General features: G+C 27.5%; 3 protein-coding genes across 6 annotated transcripts in view; 1 reads left to right on the top strand and 2 right to left on the bottom strand.

Annotated features, from left to right (window-relative positions):
* The window catches only part of LOC113371478 (protein ECT2-like), a 365352-nt gene that overhangs the window by 210684 nt on the left and 133532 nt on the right, over positions 1–21136 (bottom strand). The gene's annotated exons all lie outside the window — the stretch shown is intronic.
* Positions 129–3397, top strand: LOC113370130 (ras-related protein Rab-9A-like). The gene is given in 5 exon segments (XM_026610798.1): positions 129–165; positions 168–248; positions 251–309; positions 2424–2618; positions 2692–3397. Coding segments are annotated over 5 exon segments (636 nt in total). The 3' UTR covers positions 2956–3397.
* Positions 5180–21136, bottom strand: part of LOC113371479 (formin-binding protein 1-like) — an 80124-nt gene continuing 64167 nt past the window's right edge. Inside the window, exons 4-15 of one of the 4 annotated variants that reach the window (XM_026612102.1) lie at positions 20349–20493; positions 19810–19904; positions 19538–19744; positions 16617–16761; positions 15250–15507; positions 12967–12996; positions 10480–10675; positions 9226–9367; positions 7580–7702; positions 7336–7502; positions 5822–6029; positions 5182–5404 (exon numbers count right to left, since the gene is read on the bottom strand). In XM_026612102.1, coding sequence (XP_026467887.1) covers positions 5866–6029; positions 7336–7502; positions 7580–7702; positions 9226–9367; positions 10480–10675; positions 12967–12996; positions 15250–15507; positions 16617–16761; positions 19538–19744; positions 19810–19904; positions 20349–20493 — 1672 coding nt within the window. In that variant the 3' untranslated portion in view covers positions 5182–5404; positions 5822–5865. Of the gene's footprint in view, positions 5405–5821; positions 6030–7335; positions 7503–7579; positions 7703–9225; positions 9368–10479; positions 10676–12966; positions 12997–15249; positions 15508–16616; positions 16762–19537; positions 19745–19809; positions 19905–20348; positions 20494–21136 lie in introns of all 4 variants that reach the window. The other 3 variants (XM_026612104.1, XM_026612106.1, XM_026612105.1) reach the window with 3 other exon arrangements.

Below are 21136 nucleotides of genomic sequence, written 5' to 3'. Positions count from 1 at the left end.
GGACCGGAATTTTAGTTCTCATATCCCGGGTGTGGCAAATATATGATTTTTGGATTGAAATGTCAAAATGACGTAAATAACAATTTTGCTTTACAGATGATAATGTCGTCAAAAATAACAATCCAGTCATGGTTTCGCAATTTAAAAACACCCTATTGAAAGTTGTGATTTGGGTGATGGTGGAGTTGGTAAAAGTTGCTTGATGAATCGTTTTGTCAAAAATCATTTTGATGAACACAGTTTTCATACTTTGGTGTCGAATTTATGAATAAAGAAATTCAAGTTGACGGTGAAAATTATACATTGCAGGTAAATTTGATAGATTTGATTTTGAATATTTTCGTAAGTAAAAATCAACAATAGTCTAATAAAATAAAATAGCAAATATAAAATGTCTTAATTTATCTACATTAAAAGTAACATTATTCTAAAATTTATGTTACAATTATGTTGTACAAAGTACAAAGTGTTGATGATATCTGAAAATTTAAGTCACCTATTTTTTCATATAATGTCAAACAAGTTTATCCTATTCAAACATGTTTATCCTACCAAAATTACATATCATCATGTTTATGTATATTTTCATTAGAGCAAAAAAATTGCATTCTGTTTGTGGGATAATAGTTTTTGACAGAATTTCCTCCAACACAACATTCTTTCAGCCTTTTAAGACAAAAAAAATGTCTAGTCAAAAGGATGTAGTCGCGGAATAATTTTTATATTATGCTCAGTTAATGCATAAAAAGCTAGTTTCAAAGGCATAAATGGTGGGTGCTAATTCCATTTCACATAATAAACATAACTGATTTTATTACAAAACCTTTCTTGTGCTGTACTTAATCGTTCTTTATTTTATTAATATTTGAATGTGTCTAAAAAAATTATCCGTTTGACCGGATCTAAGTCCACACATAGAACACAAATATACTAATATAATTTTGTACATCAAAATATCTTTAAAATAAATCTGGATAAATTATACGTATTTGTATTAAATATTAAAGTAATTGATCTATCATAATAGCATTTCAACCCTATTTCAAAACTTTTTAATGGCTCATTACATTTTGCTTTAAACTGTTCAATTTTCTGATAGAAATAAATATGATTCAATAACTAGCATATTCTTTTATTATAATCAACACTTCAATTTGTTCCAAGAATCAAATATAGTTTTTTTTTCTGGTGGTAGTCTCAATTATAGTTAGCATTGGTGTATCTTGATTAACTTTTGGAAATAATTTAATAGCAGTTGAAAATACTATTATTTAGCGCCGTCCGTTTTTATTAACTATTGTCAGAGTCAAACAGTATTTCAGTTACAAAACACAAACAAAAAAAAATCTTAAATAATAAATCTACTAGCCTGAGTTGACTCAAATAGTGATTCCTTGTAATTTTTTTCAAGACATTGTCTAGCTGTTCTTAGGCTCCAAACTATGCTGTTTTACCAGATTCAAACTGTTATACTTTCCCAAATGTGTATTGAGTTGGCAAGGTGGCTCAGTAACGCGGGCAGTCAGACAATCTTCGGAGGTAAAATTTTTTTCGGCGACTATCTTACTGTTGTTTTGGGTTTGAAATCCTAAAACAGTATCAATTGAATTTGTAATAAATCCAACAAATGGCACTTGCAAATGCAAACTGTTTGGTAACCAACTGAATGATGATCTCCATTCAATCTTTACATTGTCATTCCGATATACATATAATTAAGAACCAACAAGTTTTTTCACTTTTATTCCGTTATTAATAATTAAACAAAATTATTTTTAAAAAATACATACAATTCGAATCCTAATTTGAATCTTCTATAGTGGACACAACTTCAATATATATATATATATATATATATATATATATATATATATATATAATAAATATTTAAAAATTATAAAATTATAAAATAATAAATAAAAATGTAAAAAAACTATCTATGTAAATAATAGATATAATGATAAATAAGAATACAAATAAAATATAAAAAAAACTTACTACACTAGTTAAAAAAATAAAATACGTATAATGGAAAAAGTCTTAATAGTTGATATTAGCAGATTACACACACATATGTAATTTAAAAAATTAAATAGAAAATGATAGTTAATTGAGAATCCAAAAATAAACATCTTAATTGTATGGCACATGAAAAAAAAAATGTAAATAGATTTTTTTCTATAACTAAGGTTTATCCTTTTTTTTTCATTCCTGTCTCAATCTATATTAATGTTATTTATTACCTTTCTATGAACATGAAGCTGTTTTTACTTTGTGCACTTTTTTAAATCACTTGGGGCGCCTATTAATATTTTGACATCAGTTTTGCCTTTTTATTTTTTTATTGATTCCCATATTTAGCTGAACTGAACACACTAAAATAAAATTATTCTTGTTTAATAAAAAAATTTATCCATTTCAAGATTTGGGACACTGCTGGTCAAGAACGATTCAGAGCACTTAGAACTCCCTTTTATAGAGGATCAGATGTTTGCCTATTAACTTATGCTGTTGATGACTCAGCGAGTTTCAAAGGCCTGCAAGAATGGCGTGAAGAATTCCTGCGCTATGCTGATGTTTCACCTGATACATTCCCCTTTATAGTTGTAGGAAATAAGGTACAATATATTTTAATTATGAATCATTTTTCATTTGCTATATTTATTTTATGACTCATTCAAACATTTTTAGTGTGACGTTCCCCCTGAAGCTAGACAAATATCTCTAGAGTATGTTGCTGATTGGTGTAATGATAACCATATAACATGTTTCATTGAAACTTCAGCGAAAACTTCCCAAAATGTTCTAGAAGCTTTTACTTTGGCTGTTCGACAATGGTTGAGTTATGATCGAAAAGCAGAATCAATATCTGGAACTGATCCTTTAACTGTAGATCTTAAATCTCAAAGAAAAGTTGCAGCAGACAGTAGTTGTTGTGGAAGTGGTGATACGTAATATTACACAAACACAAAATGTTTTCTCTGTGACTATTTGAGTCGAATGTGATAAAATCATTCAAATCAAAAGCCTTATTGTCCATTTTATAGATTTTGAATATGAAACCTGTAATTATTACACGTTTCTGGCAGAATATTTGCTCAAATATGAAATATTTTCTTTATAATAGACCTATAAATAGGGAAGAGAGTCAATGAATACCTGTTCTGAAAGTATCACAAAGAAATATAGCTTTGCCATACTATTAGCAAACAATCATAATTTTGCATGTAAGTTTTAAAATGGTGTTGTTGCCTTTTAAAACATTTGCTGAAAGTTCTTATATTATATTGAGCTAATATTTATATTGGTTACATGCCAATAGAAATAAATTTATATTTGATGTTCAGTTTATATATTATTTTAAATAAAAGAATTATATTCATGAAATCAAATAAACTGCCAGAAAGTTATTTATTCAGAAGAAACTTCATCCATCATCGATAAATAACAGCTGATTATAATTTGTTATTACTCAAGCTTCAGTTTATTATGTAATCTTTACAGTTGTTGCATGTTTGATCTGAATAAATTATTTGGCCCTAAAGTAGAATGAGTAATGATATATTGGTAATTTATTTATTTATTAATGGAGTGTATTTATCCATAATTTGTTAATATTTTATTAGTTAGTCATTTAAACAGTTGATATATTTTCATTCCTAACTGTAATATCATAAGCATGTTTTACATATAAATAAATTTTTATTATCAAATTATCTAAATACACGATCTAAAAAATAAAGTTTTTATATTGATTATTTTATTTTCAGCATGAATGTACATAGCAATTATGAAATGAATTCATGATATATATATATATATTTATCTTCAAAACATAGACATTCAAAACTATTTGTTACTCATTAATAAGATTACATTCAGTCAAGAAAAACATGCCACCGAGTTTTAGCTTTTTCAACAAAATATAATTTTTTTTTATTGTTAAAAAACAACTGCCATACAAATACAAATTCAAACACATTCATTACAACATTATGAGAATAAGTTTAGGATTTAACCAGAAATAAATTAATAATGGCAAACAAATAGTAATAAATAACTTAAAATCAGTACCACACACTTAGATATAGTAAAACTCAGATATCAGTATTTTTATTAAGCTATAGAATCTTATTGCAAAGGCATAATAGCAGCTGAACAGAGCATTGCTGAATTATAACGATATAGATAAGCAGAAGGTCATTTGCTAACTGATAATATAATATTTTTGAGATTCAAGAATTTGATTGATTGAAACAAAAATTTATTGTAAGATTTTTTTTTCATATATTTATTTATTTTGCTGTAAATATTGCCTTTGTTATCAGAGTTTGTATCAACTTTGCTTAAAACTACGAGTTTACTGAATCTGACTTGTGGTATACAATTTTATAACAATTGGCCTAATAATTGTCTGGCAAAATATTTTAAATGATGATTTTATCTATCAAAATGTATCTAACATAACACTATTTTTAAATACATATCATACATAATTATCTCTACTTACTTTAGTCTAAAAATACTGTGCATTATACACCTTGTGCTTGTAATACCAGCGAGGTATATAAGCACACATATACATATTGACAAATATTTAATTTTTAAAAGAATATAATATTTACAAATCTATATAAGCAATTTAAAATGAATATGTATTAGTATAGGTCCAGCCCCTTAGTTTGCATATTAGAGGCATTATCACAATATGCAATCCACCAAAGATTCTGAATGAGATTTTTAACTAAATTTCACAATGGATTTACAAAACTGTGATTATTAATAATGATTATAGCTATTATGTATTCATAGGAAATACATTCAATTTTTACCATAAAAGTATAAATACTTTAATACTTTAATCTATTAAATGAATTTTAGCAGTGATAGCTTTCTATTTTTATGTCCTACCATTAAATTATGTAGCACTGGAATTATCAATTAAAAAATACATTATGACTAGTAGTAGTCTTACATATCTCCATACATTTATATAGTTTTGAGCAAATTATCATAAGCAATTCATATTTGTAAAAAATGATTTGGAAAAATATTTCTGAACCAAATAAAGTTCAGGAACTCACAAAAATAGTTTATGAAGTATTCACAACACAATAAAATACTAGTCATTAGAAAAAGGAGAAATCAACTACCTACTGCATTTAATATATTGTGTATATGTAAAATATTTAGAGAATAAATTTAATACTAAAAATTTCCATTCACATGATTCAGATTTCACAATTAAATACTTTTTATAGGAGTTTATATTCCACGCAATGCTAAATATATATTTCTCTGCATTTGTTATTTTTATATAACAACATCATATTCTTAGCCCGGAAATATTTACTTGCAACAAGACATCACAAAGCTTCAAGCACCATAGATCAGTTACAACATTCTGCAACATCATAAACGTTTCAATTTTTTCCTGATATATATACAACAGTAATTCGCTCTTGTAACTTATTATCTTTGAAAAAAATATATCAGAAAAAGCAGTCTGCTAAAATTAATAATAAGTAATATCAAAATGAAAAAGTTAAGGAAACCATAAAGAGTGATATTTTCACATCCAATTTTAATTCGCTAGACCATCAATTTATGTGAACGAAATAACACTAATAATCTTTAATATTTAATTAAAAATTTTAATTCTTTAATCTTTGAAACACAAACCTTGAATGAAACCCTTAAAAACGTGTATAGTTCTTACTAATGTTATTGAAACTGACCGTGACAATTTTATATAGTTTAATCGAAGGTGACAAATTTCAAAAATAAGTGTCTTATATTATTTATGTAATACTGTACTTACGCCACGACCCCTCATGCCCGCACGATCCAAGTTTAGGCATTTGGTTATGCAAATAATGTACTTTCGATGTAACTCGTTGGTACAAATCCCTCCTCCCAACCATTGGGCCCTCCTAACCGTCTCACACGTGTCCAGCCGTCACCCTGATCTAATTCCATCACTTGTAGTTCTTCGCCTTCTTCCATTGGTATTGAGCCATCGCTCGTCGCTGATGGAATAATTATTTATGAAAACCGTGGTTTCAAAATCTTTTTTACAAATAATATTTTTAATTGTGGTATTTTATCTTCACATACTTCAATCAACAAACTTGAGCATTCCGAAAGATTTAATACAAAAAATAAGTACATACTAATAATATTGATAAGTTTTAGATAATTTTTTTCTTTATACCAATACTTTTAGCTTACGAGAAATTAAATTACACAATTAAAAACATTAAGGTTAAAGTCCTAAAACTTGCATCACAATACATGTAAATAAATAGGAAAGCAAACAATATATTTTGAACTAATTGAAAGTGATATTTAGCCTTAAGGCAAGTTGCATGAATTTGCCCGAAATGTGAAAGAATTGGCTTAATCAACCAAAATTGAGATTTAGATATTTAGATAAAATTTTCAACTATTTATTTCGAAAATAAAGTTATTGCTATCAACTAAATCTAAACATTGCGATTTCCAATAGAATTTTCTCAAACACATTTAAATTATCTGTAAGAAGAGTAGCTAAGCAGAATTGAGAGCTAAAACGCGGACAATTTTTTCACTTTTCTGCCATTTACAAAGAAACGGCGCAACCGATCGTTGCACAAAATTAAGAAAAGATAATCCACAGCATAATACATCGATTGGCATTTAAATTTTTGAAATCGGTTCAGGCGATTTTAAGCAAACGTCGATGAAAGTTCTAATTTTGACAAACGTCAAAAAAAAAAAAAACATTAATTTTTGCAAACTTTGACGAATTTTTAAAATAAATGACTGTAGGGCCGTAATATTTTAGTATGATCTATATATAATAAGACTGTGGTATCTACCGTCAAAAAAAAATCATAAAAATCGTCAAAAAAAAAATTTAATACTTTATTACAAGAAAACGGCCCGGCCGATCTTTACCAAAAACTTATCAGCACGATTCTCAACCAATATCTTTCGAACGGTTTTTAAATTTTCAAAATCGATTCAGAATTGCGGGCTGAAAATTTTTCACTGTTCTGCTATTTACAAAGAAACGACATGGCCGTTCGTTGCGTAAAGTTGATAAACACTAGACCTCATCGAGATACATTAAATGGCTTTTGAATTTTGGAAATCGATTTGTTTTTGAGAAAACGTCGATTTACGGCAAAAAATCTGTTCACACACACACACAAATACTTTTTCCAAATTTGGTCGCATTCGATTCAGAATGGCTTGAAACGCTGAGGAAACATAAAATTAGCGAATCGGATTTTTTGATGAAAACAAAAACTTCTCCTTCGGGAAGTTTAAAATGTAGCAAACAACTCATACCTTCGAACGGATAAAGAGCACGGCAAGAACCAAGCGGTTGCAACGTATCTGCTTCATAGTAGGTTTCATCATTATTTATTGTATCAACAACATCAACTTCTACAGATGTAGGTCCTGGTAATGAACTGTGAGATGCCCCTAAGCCAGATTCAGGGCTTGCTGAGCTGCTGTAAAATATAATTCAATTGTTTTTTAATATTGCTTTTAATTATGTCGTAAATTTGTTATATCGGTTTCTAATTACCCATGATTATTATTCGCATTTGTCGCCAAAGCATTATTTGCATTTTGGCCACCTGCAACACTACTATCGCTTGCAGATCGTGATAAGCTTCCTTCATCTGCATCCCCACTTCCATTTGAGTTTCTAAACGATAAATAAATAACTTTTTTTGATAAATTGATTCAAAACTGTAGTATAATATACTACATATGAAAATATATTTTTTTAATAAATATAATATTGTTGTGTATTAGATTAATATATTAATTATAATTTGCCTTAAACCTAATGTATCATAATATGATACAATCGCTTAATTGCCCAATTATTAGGTTTAATGCAAATTAAAATTAAAATTAAAATATTAATCAAATGCATAATAAACAACAACAACAATATTATATTTATTAAAAAAATATATATTTTGATTAATACAGATTATTTATAAAATATTTTCGTTACTTTTGTATATAATTAGAATTTTATCGAAGTCCCACTGAAAGGAACTACCAATCCAAATGTATGATCAAAAAATAACTTATACTGAACGGGCTACTATGCATGTTAGGTAAAATATATCATTTTCATATCAACTAGCTGTAAGTGGAATTCTGTCTTAAGGCAATTAGGGCATCGTGCCTTAAGGCAAATTGCTGGAACTTCCCGTATCAATAATTATTATTTTTTCAAAAACGATTAACATTTTTGAAAAAATTTTACTTCGAAAAATATGATTTTTGAGAAACTATAAATTTGACAAAAAATTACTTTTTTTTGAAAAAAAAAATTTTTTTTATTTAAAACAAAAAATTTTTTGGGGAAAAAAAATTTATTTTGACATATTTTGGAAATACTGAACTTTTTTTCAAAGCAATCGCACTGCTTGAACTGCATAGAGACGAAATGTTAAAGCTCGCAAGTGCCGCGCCGCCGTCTAACGCATAAGCATTGGTACGGAACCCATAGAAATGTAAAAAAAAATTATACTCATTGTTAAAATCTCTATAAAATATCTGATATTTTGATGTGCATATGTCTAATGATCATTTTTAACCGCCGAATGGCATTTTTTTTTACTTTTTTTATTAGATCTCCGAAACCGCTAGACCTGCCTCCATGAAATTTGATCAATTCTACATCTTGTCAATACAAGTAAAATGTTTTTTGAATTATTCAAATCGGACGCTCCGTTCTCTTAAAAACGGAGGTACTGCTTTTGGCACTTTTTGCCCCGTATCTTCGGAACGGCTAGGCCTGCTTTCGCCAAAAACTAATCAGCATGTCTCCTTATCAATACGAATCGAATGTTTTTTTAATTATTCAAATCGGTTGATCCGTGTTCCCGAAATCGTCGACGAAAATTTGTATCCGCACATACATACACACACGCACATACATACATACATACATACACACACACACACACACATACATCCATTTTTTCTAAGGTATGCCAAAATGTTCAGAAACCTCTGAAACGTAAAGATATATAAAAATTTTCATTTTCGATTTTTTTGCGATTACTATAACTTGCCCTACGGAAGTTAAAAAGTTTCTGATATAGCTTAAATTTAAAATGATATTAAAAATATAAATCATTTAAAACCCAATTTCAATTATCAATATATTCAAAATTGTTCATTATATATTTGGCACTTGTTTCTTACCTATAATTTTTAACACCATTCGCTCTTAAAGCCTGCGGACTACTGCCCTGTTGTTGATTAAGAGCAGCCTCTAAAAATCCTTCATATTTTTTCAATTCTATCCTTAATTTTTCTAATTTATGTTCAGATTCATTTAATTGACCTGAAATTATGTAATGTTCAGTTATCCAAGTCACATTATATTATTAAAATGTAAAAATTATTTAGCTAAACTAAATGCATTTAATATTTTTAGTATAAGTAAGTACTTATATATTTTGAATTTTACACAGAATATGCTTTTATGTAATAAAAATACTACTCTGTGCAAGAAAAACTTTAATCATATTATTATTTTGTTAGAAAGAAGAATAAATAGAAGTAGAAAAATTAAAATATTTTTTGGAGATTAGAATAATTACTATTAATTTTAAATTTAATTTATAAACAACATAAAAAAACTACATATTTCAGAATGGATTTGTTATAAAAATCGTTTAACTTATATTGATAATATTATGTTCACAGCCACATATGGAAAACAATAATATGTTATTAACTGCTTCGTAACTTAGTATAATGAGTAGTTGTTTATTGATAATAATTTATAAATGAAAAATTGTACCGTCAGATAGGAAATTCTGGAAAATGATTGATAAATCTTTATTCCATTTTGCTCATGCTAGTTTTCGATGTGCGAACTTGAGTTTAGTTTTAAACATTGTGCGTATTTATTAGAACAAAATGAGATGACGAGATTTGTTTCTGTTTTCAAAATTTCAAAAATAAAATTAACCAATCAAACCAAAGTAAACTACAGACTTCAAATGATTTAGCGGCCACTTATAACCCTTAAATGCAAAAGAATACATAATTTGAAAATAACTAAGAATTATTTGTGAAGCAATCAATTGAACTACAGATTGGCCTTAGAATAATTATTAAACATTCATCGCCTTAAAAATTGCTTTTCTTTTACTTTTCTCTAAGCGGTGAATTAACTTCCAACATTAATTAATAATAGTTAAATCATGTATGTATCAAAAATATTTAGACAATAATTATTTCAGTAAATATATGTTACTGTAATATATATTTTCATAAACATTATCTCATTTTTTTTCATTTTAGAAAGAAAACTAACCTTTAACGGTTATATAGGGTAGAATTCGTATGAGCAATGTCTAAGGTGACATGGATTTTTTAAATAGTGGAAATAATATATATTTTCATAAACATCATCAAACCAATTCTTATTTTAGAAAAAAAACTAACCTTCTACGGTCATAGGGTCTCCTAAAGCAGGATTGGCTTCGTAGACGCTTTTCATTTTCATAAGTCCGTCTCTAGAATTTGTCTCTTGTGCCACTCGCTGTTGCAATTCTTGCACTCGAGCCCCTAGTCGTTTTCTTTGTTGATTTGGCGGAAGATCACTGAAGTCCTCCTTATTACCATCAACGTTTAAAGAGTTCTGTATTATGAAAGAATAAAATGTATTGATCAATTCCTTTTATAAAGGATTTAATAGAACAACATACCACGTTACATATAGAAACTCCCAAACATATCAATTGAAACGTTTATACATTAATTTGTTAAATTTTGTGCGATTATTATAAGTTGTCAAAGAAACATTCTTCTTAATCCGTAAAATTCGTATTTACTTCGTCTATATCGAAGCATACAAGCGCAATGAGTTAAAATATAAACAAGTGATCAGAAAAGACTTTAGACATGGAATTACCAAAAAAAATATTTCTAGAGACTTTTAATAAAACACTGCTATAACAATAATTTTATGAAATAAAATAAGTCGTTAATTCACACACACAAATATACGAAGTCTGTTCAAAAAGTACCCGGAATTACTAATAATTAAATTTCGCGGGTCTGGAGTGTCTGATTGTCAAAATTTTTTTTTATTGTGTTGGTATACATGCCCCTAAAGTATGATGAAATTTTCAGCTATATTCACTGTTTACTTTGTCTGTGGTAGTCGCTAAGGTTCGACGTGTTTTTCTGAGCTCGGCGATTTTTACAATGGAAGAATTGAAAAGTCAAAGAATTTGTATTAAATTTTGCGTAAAAAATGAAATAAAGTGTTGCAAAGTGCAAAAATTCACCAGATATGGCTCCGTGTGACTTTTTCCTATTCCCAAAGTTGAAGAGACCCATGAAAGGACGGCGGTTTTCCTCGATTGAAGAAAATCGCTGAGAGTGCTCAAGGACATATCAAAAAGTGAATATCAAGGGTGCTTCGAAAATTGGAAAAAACGCTGGCATAAGTGTATTATATCTGGGGGGGACTACTTTGAAGGGGACCACATTAATGTAGACGAATAAATAAATATTTTTTTGAAAAAACGAAAATTCCGAAATTTTTTTGAACAGACCATGTATTTTGCCAATGTTTCATTTGACCTTTTTCACTAGAAACAAATCAGAGAAGCATATTGTAAATAATTTTCAAACACTTTATGATTCTTGTCAATTTTTTTGCAACTTATTATTAATTACGTTCATATATGAAATAAAAACGTAATTTAATTTGATACCACAGAAAATCGAGAATTGAATTAAATTTTAGTGATTAATTCAATAAAATTTACATAAAAATAAATTTACAGAAAATAATATAAATAAATTATGATGTAATTGAAAAGGTAATAAACAAAATCCTATGTAGAAAATTACAATATTATTTTTTTTTTAAATTAAGAGGAAGTATTGCAAAAATCGTAAATCAGATTAATAAAAAAACAAAATGATAAAATACCTAAAATATATATTGCATCAATTATTATATTCAAGAGCGGTATTAATTAATAACATATATCAACATAAAATTAAACATTATACATAAATATACAAACATGAAATGTAACAACATAAAAAGTTATATCTAATACCGACCACAACCCGAACATATAAAAAACTAAAGCAAGAATGTTTGCGTACAAATTTAAATACTGAAGCTTTTGAATTGTTATCCTGCGTTCACATTAAATGAAAATAATTAATGATAAAAACATTCATCATTCTAGATTATAACAATAAGCTCGAATTAACATTTGGATTTGCAAGTAATATAATAAACAGATATTCTTATAAAGTTATATACTATTATTATTAGAAGTAGAGTATGTTAAAATAGTTGCGAGTGATGCCAATTCAAATTAAATGATTCCAATCCAAAAGTTTCCAAAGTTCTGTGTTTTTATCATCAGTATGTCACATTTTACATGCTACAATTAGTGATTAGTTTTAATATTTTCAACTTTTTAATAGTTCTAATTTTTTCAACTAATATAAATAAATATAAATGTATAGTAAATTTCAATAGATTCGGAATCATTTGAGTCGGCACGTGAATAGTAGTAAGCATAGTAGTTCGATATGATTTTTGTCTAATTGTAAGAGAAACCAGAATTTTAGATCAGAAAGCTTAGTGAGCCATTTACGGTAAGTAGAACTTGTTATTAAATTAATTTTTTCACTTCTTCACTTTTCAATTATATTATTCAATTATGCCAATAGTCGTCAACATATATTTTTCAGAGAAGTGAGTATAAACCAAATAAAAGTAGAACTACATTTGTGTTTCTTTACCGTTAATTATGCTCATTTCTGATTTAAAACAAACAAATTATTCTTCTATTAATCTTATATGCTCACATTAAATGAAATCAAAATATAGTCAAAACTATAAACCAAGCTGTATTGACAAATAATTTCCTAAATATTATAATATACAAAGCATACCTTGACAGTAAGGCAGGCGTCAAGAAACTTCTGTGTTGGCATGAAATAAGCAAACAAAATTACGTTACTAAAGCCGCCAATGATGAGCAAATTCTGGGTATTAGGAATTCATGCAAAAGCAAAATTATATATATATATATATATATATATATATATATATACATGCAATATAGTCAAATAATTTTGGATACAATAACGCATTAAATAAATTCATTTCCATACTCATATCACCTACAAGAAAAACTCGCCTTATATTTTTATTCTTCATTTGAACGTTCTAAAATATTATAGGCCTATGGAATGTAGTTTGGTTATAAATATTATTAAAAGTCTGAAAAAATGGGGCTTAGTCGTATATTAAATCGTGAATGCGCTTGTAGATCTAAAAAGAATATCCGTGACTATAATGTTTACTGGTATCAAGATCAAAAACTTATTATATACTAATAAAGTATTAGTAATACATAATTATTATTAACTTTAACATATAAATATTAAAACTGTTTATAAACACAATTCAAATAAAATGTCAAAATATCAATTTATATTTAATTTCAATTGTAATAAATTTATGCAAATACTTTATTCGCGAGAAAACTGCCATCGTTATCACCTACATTTTGTAAAAGATATATGCAAGTAAATTTAACCGTTCAACTATTTGCTTACACAATACAATTTACTTGCAATATATAGAATGCACCCACTTTTTTCCTAATATAAATTAATTTTTGTAATTAAACTTCTGTCCAAAGACCTTATTAGTATTTTCATATCATCAATAAAATCCGTATGTCCTAATCTCTTATATATGCTTAACATTGAAATAGAAATTAGTATTGAAATTCAATTATTAATTGAAAAAGTTAATTCGCTACTGTGATTTCGTGTTGGACGAGTCTTGTCAAAACGTTCGAATTGGTATATTTTATATTAGTATCGTATTTCAATTTAAATTTATTTATTTAAGCTATGTAAAGGCACAATATAAAGCTTTAAATTATCGAATTTTACGAGATACAACAAACAAGTATTAAACAAACATAGAAACAAGGATTAAGCATATTTAATTTATCAAGCATACAGACATAAATAAATCATAAATATATAACATAAGATATTTGCTGCATTTTGTAATGTTATTTAGCTTAGTGCAGATCTACACCAAAAATATGGCGCCGGAGCAAAATTAAATAATTTATTATATGTTCTACGTGGTTTTCCGATGGTTACAAATATATGGCTTTCACATATATTTCTTCAAATTTACTAAATTCATTACTAAAATTTACACTAAAACAAGCTTTAATAAACGGTTAGAAAAGTGCAAAGTCGTATCATAGTCAATAGCCGGTGCCATATTCAGTTGTGGAATAATATAAGAAAAAGTGTAAACTCATGATCTCGTATCATTTTGTTAGAGCACAGAAAGTATACTAAATCTCATTCCGTTACTTACATTTGATAAGGACGAAATGAAGTGCATCATTGAGCAAATTACGGGCCGACACCATTTAGATTTTCAAGAAAAAGAATATAGTATTAATATCGTAACATTAACACTTATTTTAATATTAGATCAATGCGATATTGTATTAATTATACATAATAGTGCAAAAATATATTCTATTAATGTGATATTATATTAATTATTAATACGAAAATAAATTCTAGTGAATATATTATATCTACTGAATAGTTCAGTAGATCAATCAACAATACTAATCGTGAAAAGTAAGTTTACTTCTTTCATAATACTCTTAATTATTATTTACTTCTCATCTACCGAGAATGATTTAAAACAAAACGTATAAATACAATAAATAATTTATAGAAATACTGTTATGCTAATATAGATAAATTAACTATATCTAATAATATATCACTAAAAAAGCCACGTGCAGTATCAAGCCTAAACCATGTCTACGAAACATCGCTATGCACTAAGAATAGAAATGAATATATTAATAAACAAATATGAACATATTAAAATACATACTATTCAGGTATCAAGTTTTCATAGTCGTTTCAATTAATTAATGAATCACACAAGAAAACAACTAATTAATTACACTTTTCGTGATTTGTGAAAATCGAAATCAAAATGAACTGCATTTGACAAATAATATGTTTTATTTGCAACATTAAACATGTAATTTAATATAAAACTTTTTTCTTGTATGTTTGTTTTTCGTCCACAAAAATTTAATAAAATCAGCGGAGATGCGTATTGTCATCGTTTGCAAAGACAATTTTAATGATTAAAATAATTTTGTGACTAACCTTATTACTGCTAAAGATACCAAACAATCCAACCCTTTTCTTGAGTTTATTGGCTCCCAACGTCCCTTTTACAGTATGATGCACGGTGTGGTGGTTTAAGCTTGGATGTGGGTTTATAGGATTCGTGGAGGCAAGGGTTTGATTGTTGATTTGATTGCCACCGACTCCGCTGCCATTCTGTTTTGATAAATCTTCGAATGGAAAATCCCCAGGAGGAGTGAAGCCGGATTTATACCTTTCTATCACTAATGCTGAATCCTATCATGTAAAAATTATAGAATTATAATATGAAGCATTATAATAAAACAGTAACATAATTGTAATATGAAGCATTACAATAAAAGTATAAACATGAATAAAACATACAAAAACGTAATTAACCATTATTAGCCCTTAACGAACGAATGCCGTAGTGGCGTAATCACAAGAATTTTGAGCATTTCTAGCTGTAATTTTCAATATGGGCACAATGCAGTTAGAAAATAAATTTGAATATTGAAAATGTTGAAATTTGGATATTGGTGTCTAGGACCACTTTGGGAATCACTGGTCTAGACGAATTTACTTTGGGAATTCTATTTAAATCTAATAAAGCGATATTAATTATGCAACTTCTTTCGCTCTAGAAATGAAGCACTTAATTTCTTAAAAAATCCGTCAACATACTAAGCATAGTTTTAGGTAATGAGCTCGTGTTCGTTAAAGACGTTTTTCTGAAATATTCATATTTCTAAATAAATGCTACATGAAATATAATTAATAAATAGTAGTTTAAAATTAGTAATTAACATGGGTTTAAACATTTTGAAAAATATAAAATTTATCCATTTGAAATTACAACTTTCTTTTTTTTCATTAGTTTGCCTGCTAGAATTATCATAAACATTAAGCAACATTCTATTAATAGTTTATAATAATTATTAATAATATTTTATTACAAAACCACCATAACAGAACACTTTATAATCTAAAGTTTAGGTAAAGCGCGTACTTTTCAAATCTTTAATTATTATAGTATTTTAGGAAGTTCGTTTTGATTATGAATATGCAAATGCAAAATTAGTAAGTTTATATAAGCAAATTTGGAGAAAACACTATTGAAAATTTCGCGGTTCACAATAATTTTCTGAACTATGGTTTCATCGACTAAGTTTCTTGAAATGCTCCATGATATTAGAATCGAAATGTGTATTTATACATGCATAGAACCTCACAATTATTCTAAAACATGAAAAAAATACTAAATTTTAAGTGTTAAGATATCAATAAATTATCACAAATAGGTTGACCCTTTCAACTCGCGAATTCCGGCATCCGGGTCGAAAGCTTAATAAATATTATGCTGATAGAAGAAATATCTGCCTTACTTCTTTTTCGTTAATCCTATCTGCGGCATTGCAGATCCCTTGTAGACATTTATCTATAATGGGTGCAACTGTCATTTCAGCTTGTGCAGCGTTTCTTAAAAATTCCCGAACCCCACGAACTCTTTTCTCGTCTAACTCTTGAAGTCTGAAAAATTATAATAAAATAGTAACGTGTGCTCAATTTATATATAATAAAATATTTTATAATTTTAATAAAAGAATACGTAAAATAAATAAAATGATTTTAAACGGCAATAGTTCATTTATATAAAGGAGGTAAAATAAACAAATATGTTTTTAAACAAAATTTCGTATGCCGATTTGGTGAAAATGGTGAAAAATGGCTATGGCAAGCATGCTTGATCAAAAACAGGGGGATATGAGTAGTGTAAAGCGATTGCAGAGAACAAAGAAGTCGGGGAAGATCTGGTGGTTCATCAACATCTTGAATAGTCAAAAACGTTCATTCAAAGCATGTGGGTATACAATCCACAACAGGCAGCTGAATGGCGCTATCCAAATGAGCCGAAACCAAGACTTTTAATAAATTGACCATATTTTTTAAAGTCAAGACCGAGACGGCAATTTTTAGTTATGCTAATCCGGGACGGAGAAGAAAAAATACAAATAAAATACATAGCGAATATAATGAAAAAAGATATTTTTTTAATCAGAATTGGACTTTGAAAATTTACTGTTCGATTACATTATACTCTTTTTTACCTGTGATGATGTATTATATTATCTAATATTTTTCTATTTATGATATGCTTTCAGTTTTGAGCCATATATAAATATAATTTTGAGCCGCATAAAATTTTCTTTATAATTAACTTGAAAAATTAGCGCTTATTCGTTCGTTTCCCGGATTTTGTTAATTTTTGTGAAATTGAACATAAAATTTTTACTCGAGACAATCCGGGACAAAAAACCCAGTAGGGTGTAAACCGGGACTTATGGTCACCTTACTTTCAATCGCGTTGAAGTTTGATTTTCTTTGATTATGGTAGTGCTGTGTACTTGGTGTTCGTTCCAGATAGTTCTACACCAAATAGAGAATATTATTGTAAGTTATGGAAAACTAGAGAGAGATGTAAACTTGTGAAAAGAAAACTAGTGGATTTTGATCCACAATATAGCACTATCGTATATTGTAAACGATTTTCTGATCATAAACTACTGATATATCATGAAATAACCACCGTATTTCAATAATCACCCTTTGGATCCATAGATGCCACTGTTCCAACTTGTTCTGCTTACTGGACCAGTAAGCAGAAGAAGTTGGAACAGTTAACACATAATGCTATATTCATATTTTAGATATTTAATTATAACACTCTGATGATGAGACAAACCAAACCTAGTCTTGAAACTTTGTAAAATTAAATTAATTATTTAATAAATCTTTTTTTTTTTTTTTGCATACTTTTATTGTCGATCAAAATTAAATACATTTTTTAAGTCAATGTGATGTTGGTGTTAATGCATATAAGAGATTATCTCCTTTGAGATATCTCTCTTTTATATTTTCATTTTTGACATTTATTTAAGGTCGTATGGCCATTTTTTTTTTCAATCTGCGTGTCGGATATTCCTCGCTTATCTCTTTTAAATAAATGTTTGGGTGACCTGGTAGTTTTTCATGGTATCTTTTGCTCCTTTCTTTTAACATCTAATTAATAGTTTTTATTTTTAAGTCTTTATGTAGGGTGTCATTTGTAACATACCAGGGTGCGTTCACAATGCATCTTAAAATTTTTGATTGCGCTACTTGTATTTTTTTTATATTTGAATTGCTTGCGCACGCCCATAGCTCAATGCCGTATGTCCAGATTGGGATAATTATTGTTTTATATATAAGGAGTTTGTTTTCATAGCACATATTTGAACTCCTGCCATTTAATAAATTAGTGCAAAAAAGAATGCTGTTCATATTTCTAAATATGAGCTATGTATACTAGCTGACCCGGCAAACGTTGTTTTGCCTTAAAATTATTTCTGGTATAAAATTGCTAGTATAAAAACAACTAAATGATTGCAAATGTACTATATGAGTGAAAGGAAAAACTAACGAAAAAAAAGTTTACCAACTGCAAAACACGCCTCTTAATAGTTTTTGCAAGTGCCAACCTAATTTGAAACTGAATCAACCTAATATATAAACTATTTAAATGAACACATTTAAACATTTATAGTTTCAACATTTTGATATATTATTACACGCTTTTCATTGATTCAGTAATTTTTTAATTACGAAGTAAAATCTGATAATTAAATTTCAAATTATATTGTTATGTGACATTCCCAGCAAATTGACTGAGATTGAAAAAAAATTAAGAGGTTGGAAATTTTTACAGCTTTGCCATAATTTTGTTTCGTATCTAGTTCCTTGGGTTGGTCCGAGTGGACAACCCTTCATAAAAATAAATAGTTTTTTTAAAGTAAAATTCGTGCTTTATCATAAGGTCAGGAAAATATGAAATGAAATTCAGTAAAAAACACTCACTGACTGAAAAATTATTCGATTATTCGATTACTAAAATGGCTATTATGGAATAGAAATTTGTGGAAGCAAGGTGAAAATTAAGAGTTGTATGTATTTTTTAATTATGCATTTAAAAAAATAAAAATAAAGAAAATTGACCTTAAAACTCAAAAAGGGTTGGACAACTCTTAATAACATTAAATTGTTTTTTAAAGTAACATTTTCATAAACTCAAAAAAATCATAACTAAAATTATATCAAATAATAGTTCACCAAACTAGGGGATAAAAGTAAAGTAATTCGAAATAAAAAAGTTCTATGATTTTTTCACTTTCAAATTACAGAAAATTAAAATAAAGAAAATTGGTCTCTAAATTTAAAAAAAAATGTTAGGGGTAGACCTTTGATAAAAATAAATAATATTTATTCTAACCTATTGAAAACTTCAGGAAGCGACGTGGTGAAATGTGTCCTCTGCAATTCGTTTGTTTTTTGTAGCTGATTAGCGTATTCTGTTTTTGAATCTTCGCACTGATGTGCTTTTGTGGTCATATTGTTTTTTTGCTTTTCTACCTCGGCTCGACTGAGATTATAATCAGCATCTGCTTTTTGGAAGTTTTCCAATGCTCGTTCTGATTCTCTATGGTGAAAAGTTAAAAGTTAATATTGTTACTCAACTTAAAGGCACCATTAAATACATTTTACCTGAAAGATTTTTCATAACCTTTTCGTGCTCTGTCTAGTGCTGATAATTGTGTTAATAATGTTTGGGTCATCTTTTGACCATCTAATAAATGCCTCTAGAATAAAAAAAAATGATATACTTAATGCGATAGATGTTTAGTTTAATTTATATATATTTTCCAAATTAATTTCAATAAGCCAAAAAGGCAGTTTTAATTTCATTAAAAATAAAAAGTATTCATAGCAAATACTTTTTAAGTTTAAATTTTATTCAATTAATAAAAATCAGTTCTTTTTAATCAAAATTACTGAGTAGACTACTTTTTATATAATTCTGATCTATAAATCTTTTTCAACAAGCATTGCATGAAATTTTCTTCATAGTAAAATTTTGTAACTACTAATGCCTTTATTGTGTCTATTTCACGTTGTGTATTTTGTTACTCTTAATTAACCTAAAAGCTGGACAATATATATATATAAATATATATATATATATATATATATATATATATATAAATAGGGTCAAATGGTTATTGACGATAGATATAATTGCTTACTTTTCTGTCTTCTCGTAATTCCTTTGTAATTAGTGTAATTTCATGAACGACTTGTGACATAAGATTCTCAGCAACAACCTCCCTCTGTCCTGCAAGATCGCTAACTTCATTCAGCATCAATTTAAATGCCCGCCATGAGCTAAAACTTAAAACAGAAATTTTGTGCAACATACGATTATTATTAGACGACGATTGAATTTAATAAAAGGATTAATAAATTCAATTTATCAATACATAAGTAATTTAAAAAAATACGTACTTATAGTCTTCATCATCTTTCTTTTTGGGCTGGTAATTTTTCACCAACCTCCTGAAAAATATAAATATTAAATAAATAAGCATAAACTACACGAAAAATTTAAGAATACATGAACGAAAGAAAAATTTTAAAATACATATTTCGTTTCTGATCTAGATTATCCTAATTCCAATTTAAAATTGAGCTTATATAATATCATTTAGAATTTTAATTATAGTTTGCAAGAAACTTTTATATGTATTCAAAACACGACTATTTAATTTCTTGTATAACCATACATAAAAATTTTTAACTATAATTAAATATTGCATTATATAATAATTATATAATGCATAATGCATATATAAGATCGATATATTTTTACCCTCTTGTTGACATAATCATAGATAAACAAGCATAAATATGGATATAATCATATTGATATTCTCTTATTTAGTTGAATTTACTTTACTCAAATCGAACACAGAAGAATTCAAAATGAAACGTTTTGAAATCTAATATTGTCTAAGCACTAAAATAAATCAACTAA

Source organism: Ctenocephalides felis, unplaced genomic scaffold (assembly GCF_003426905.1).
Source record: "Ctenocephalides felis isolate EL2017-DRISC unplaced genomic scaffold, ASM342690v1 CF-g0.4_SCAFFOLD_01492, whole genome shotgun sequence".
NCBI classification, from domain to species: Eukaryota; Metazoa; Arthropoda; class Insecta; order Siphonaptera; family Pulicidae; genus Ctenocephalides; species Ctenocephalides felis.
This window is presented reverse-complemented; position numbering and strand designations above follow the sequence as displayed.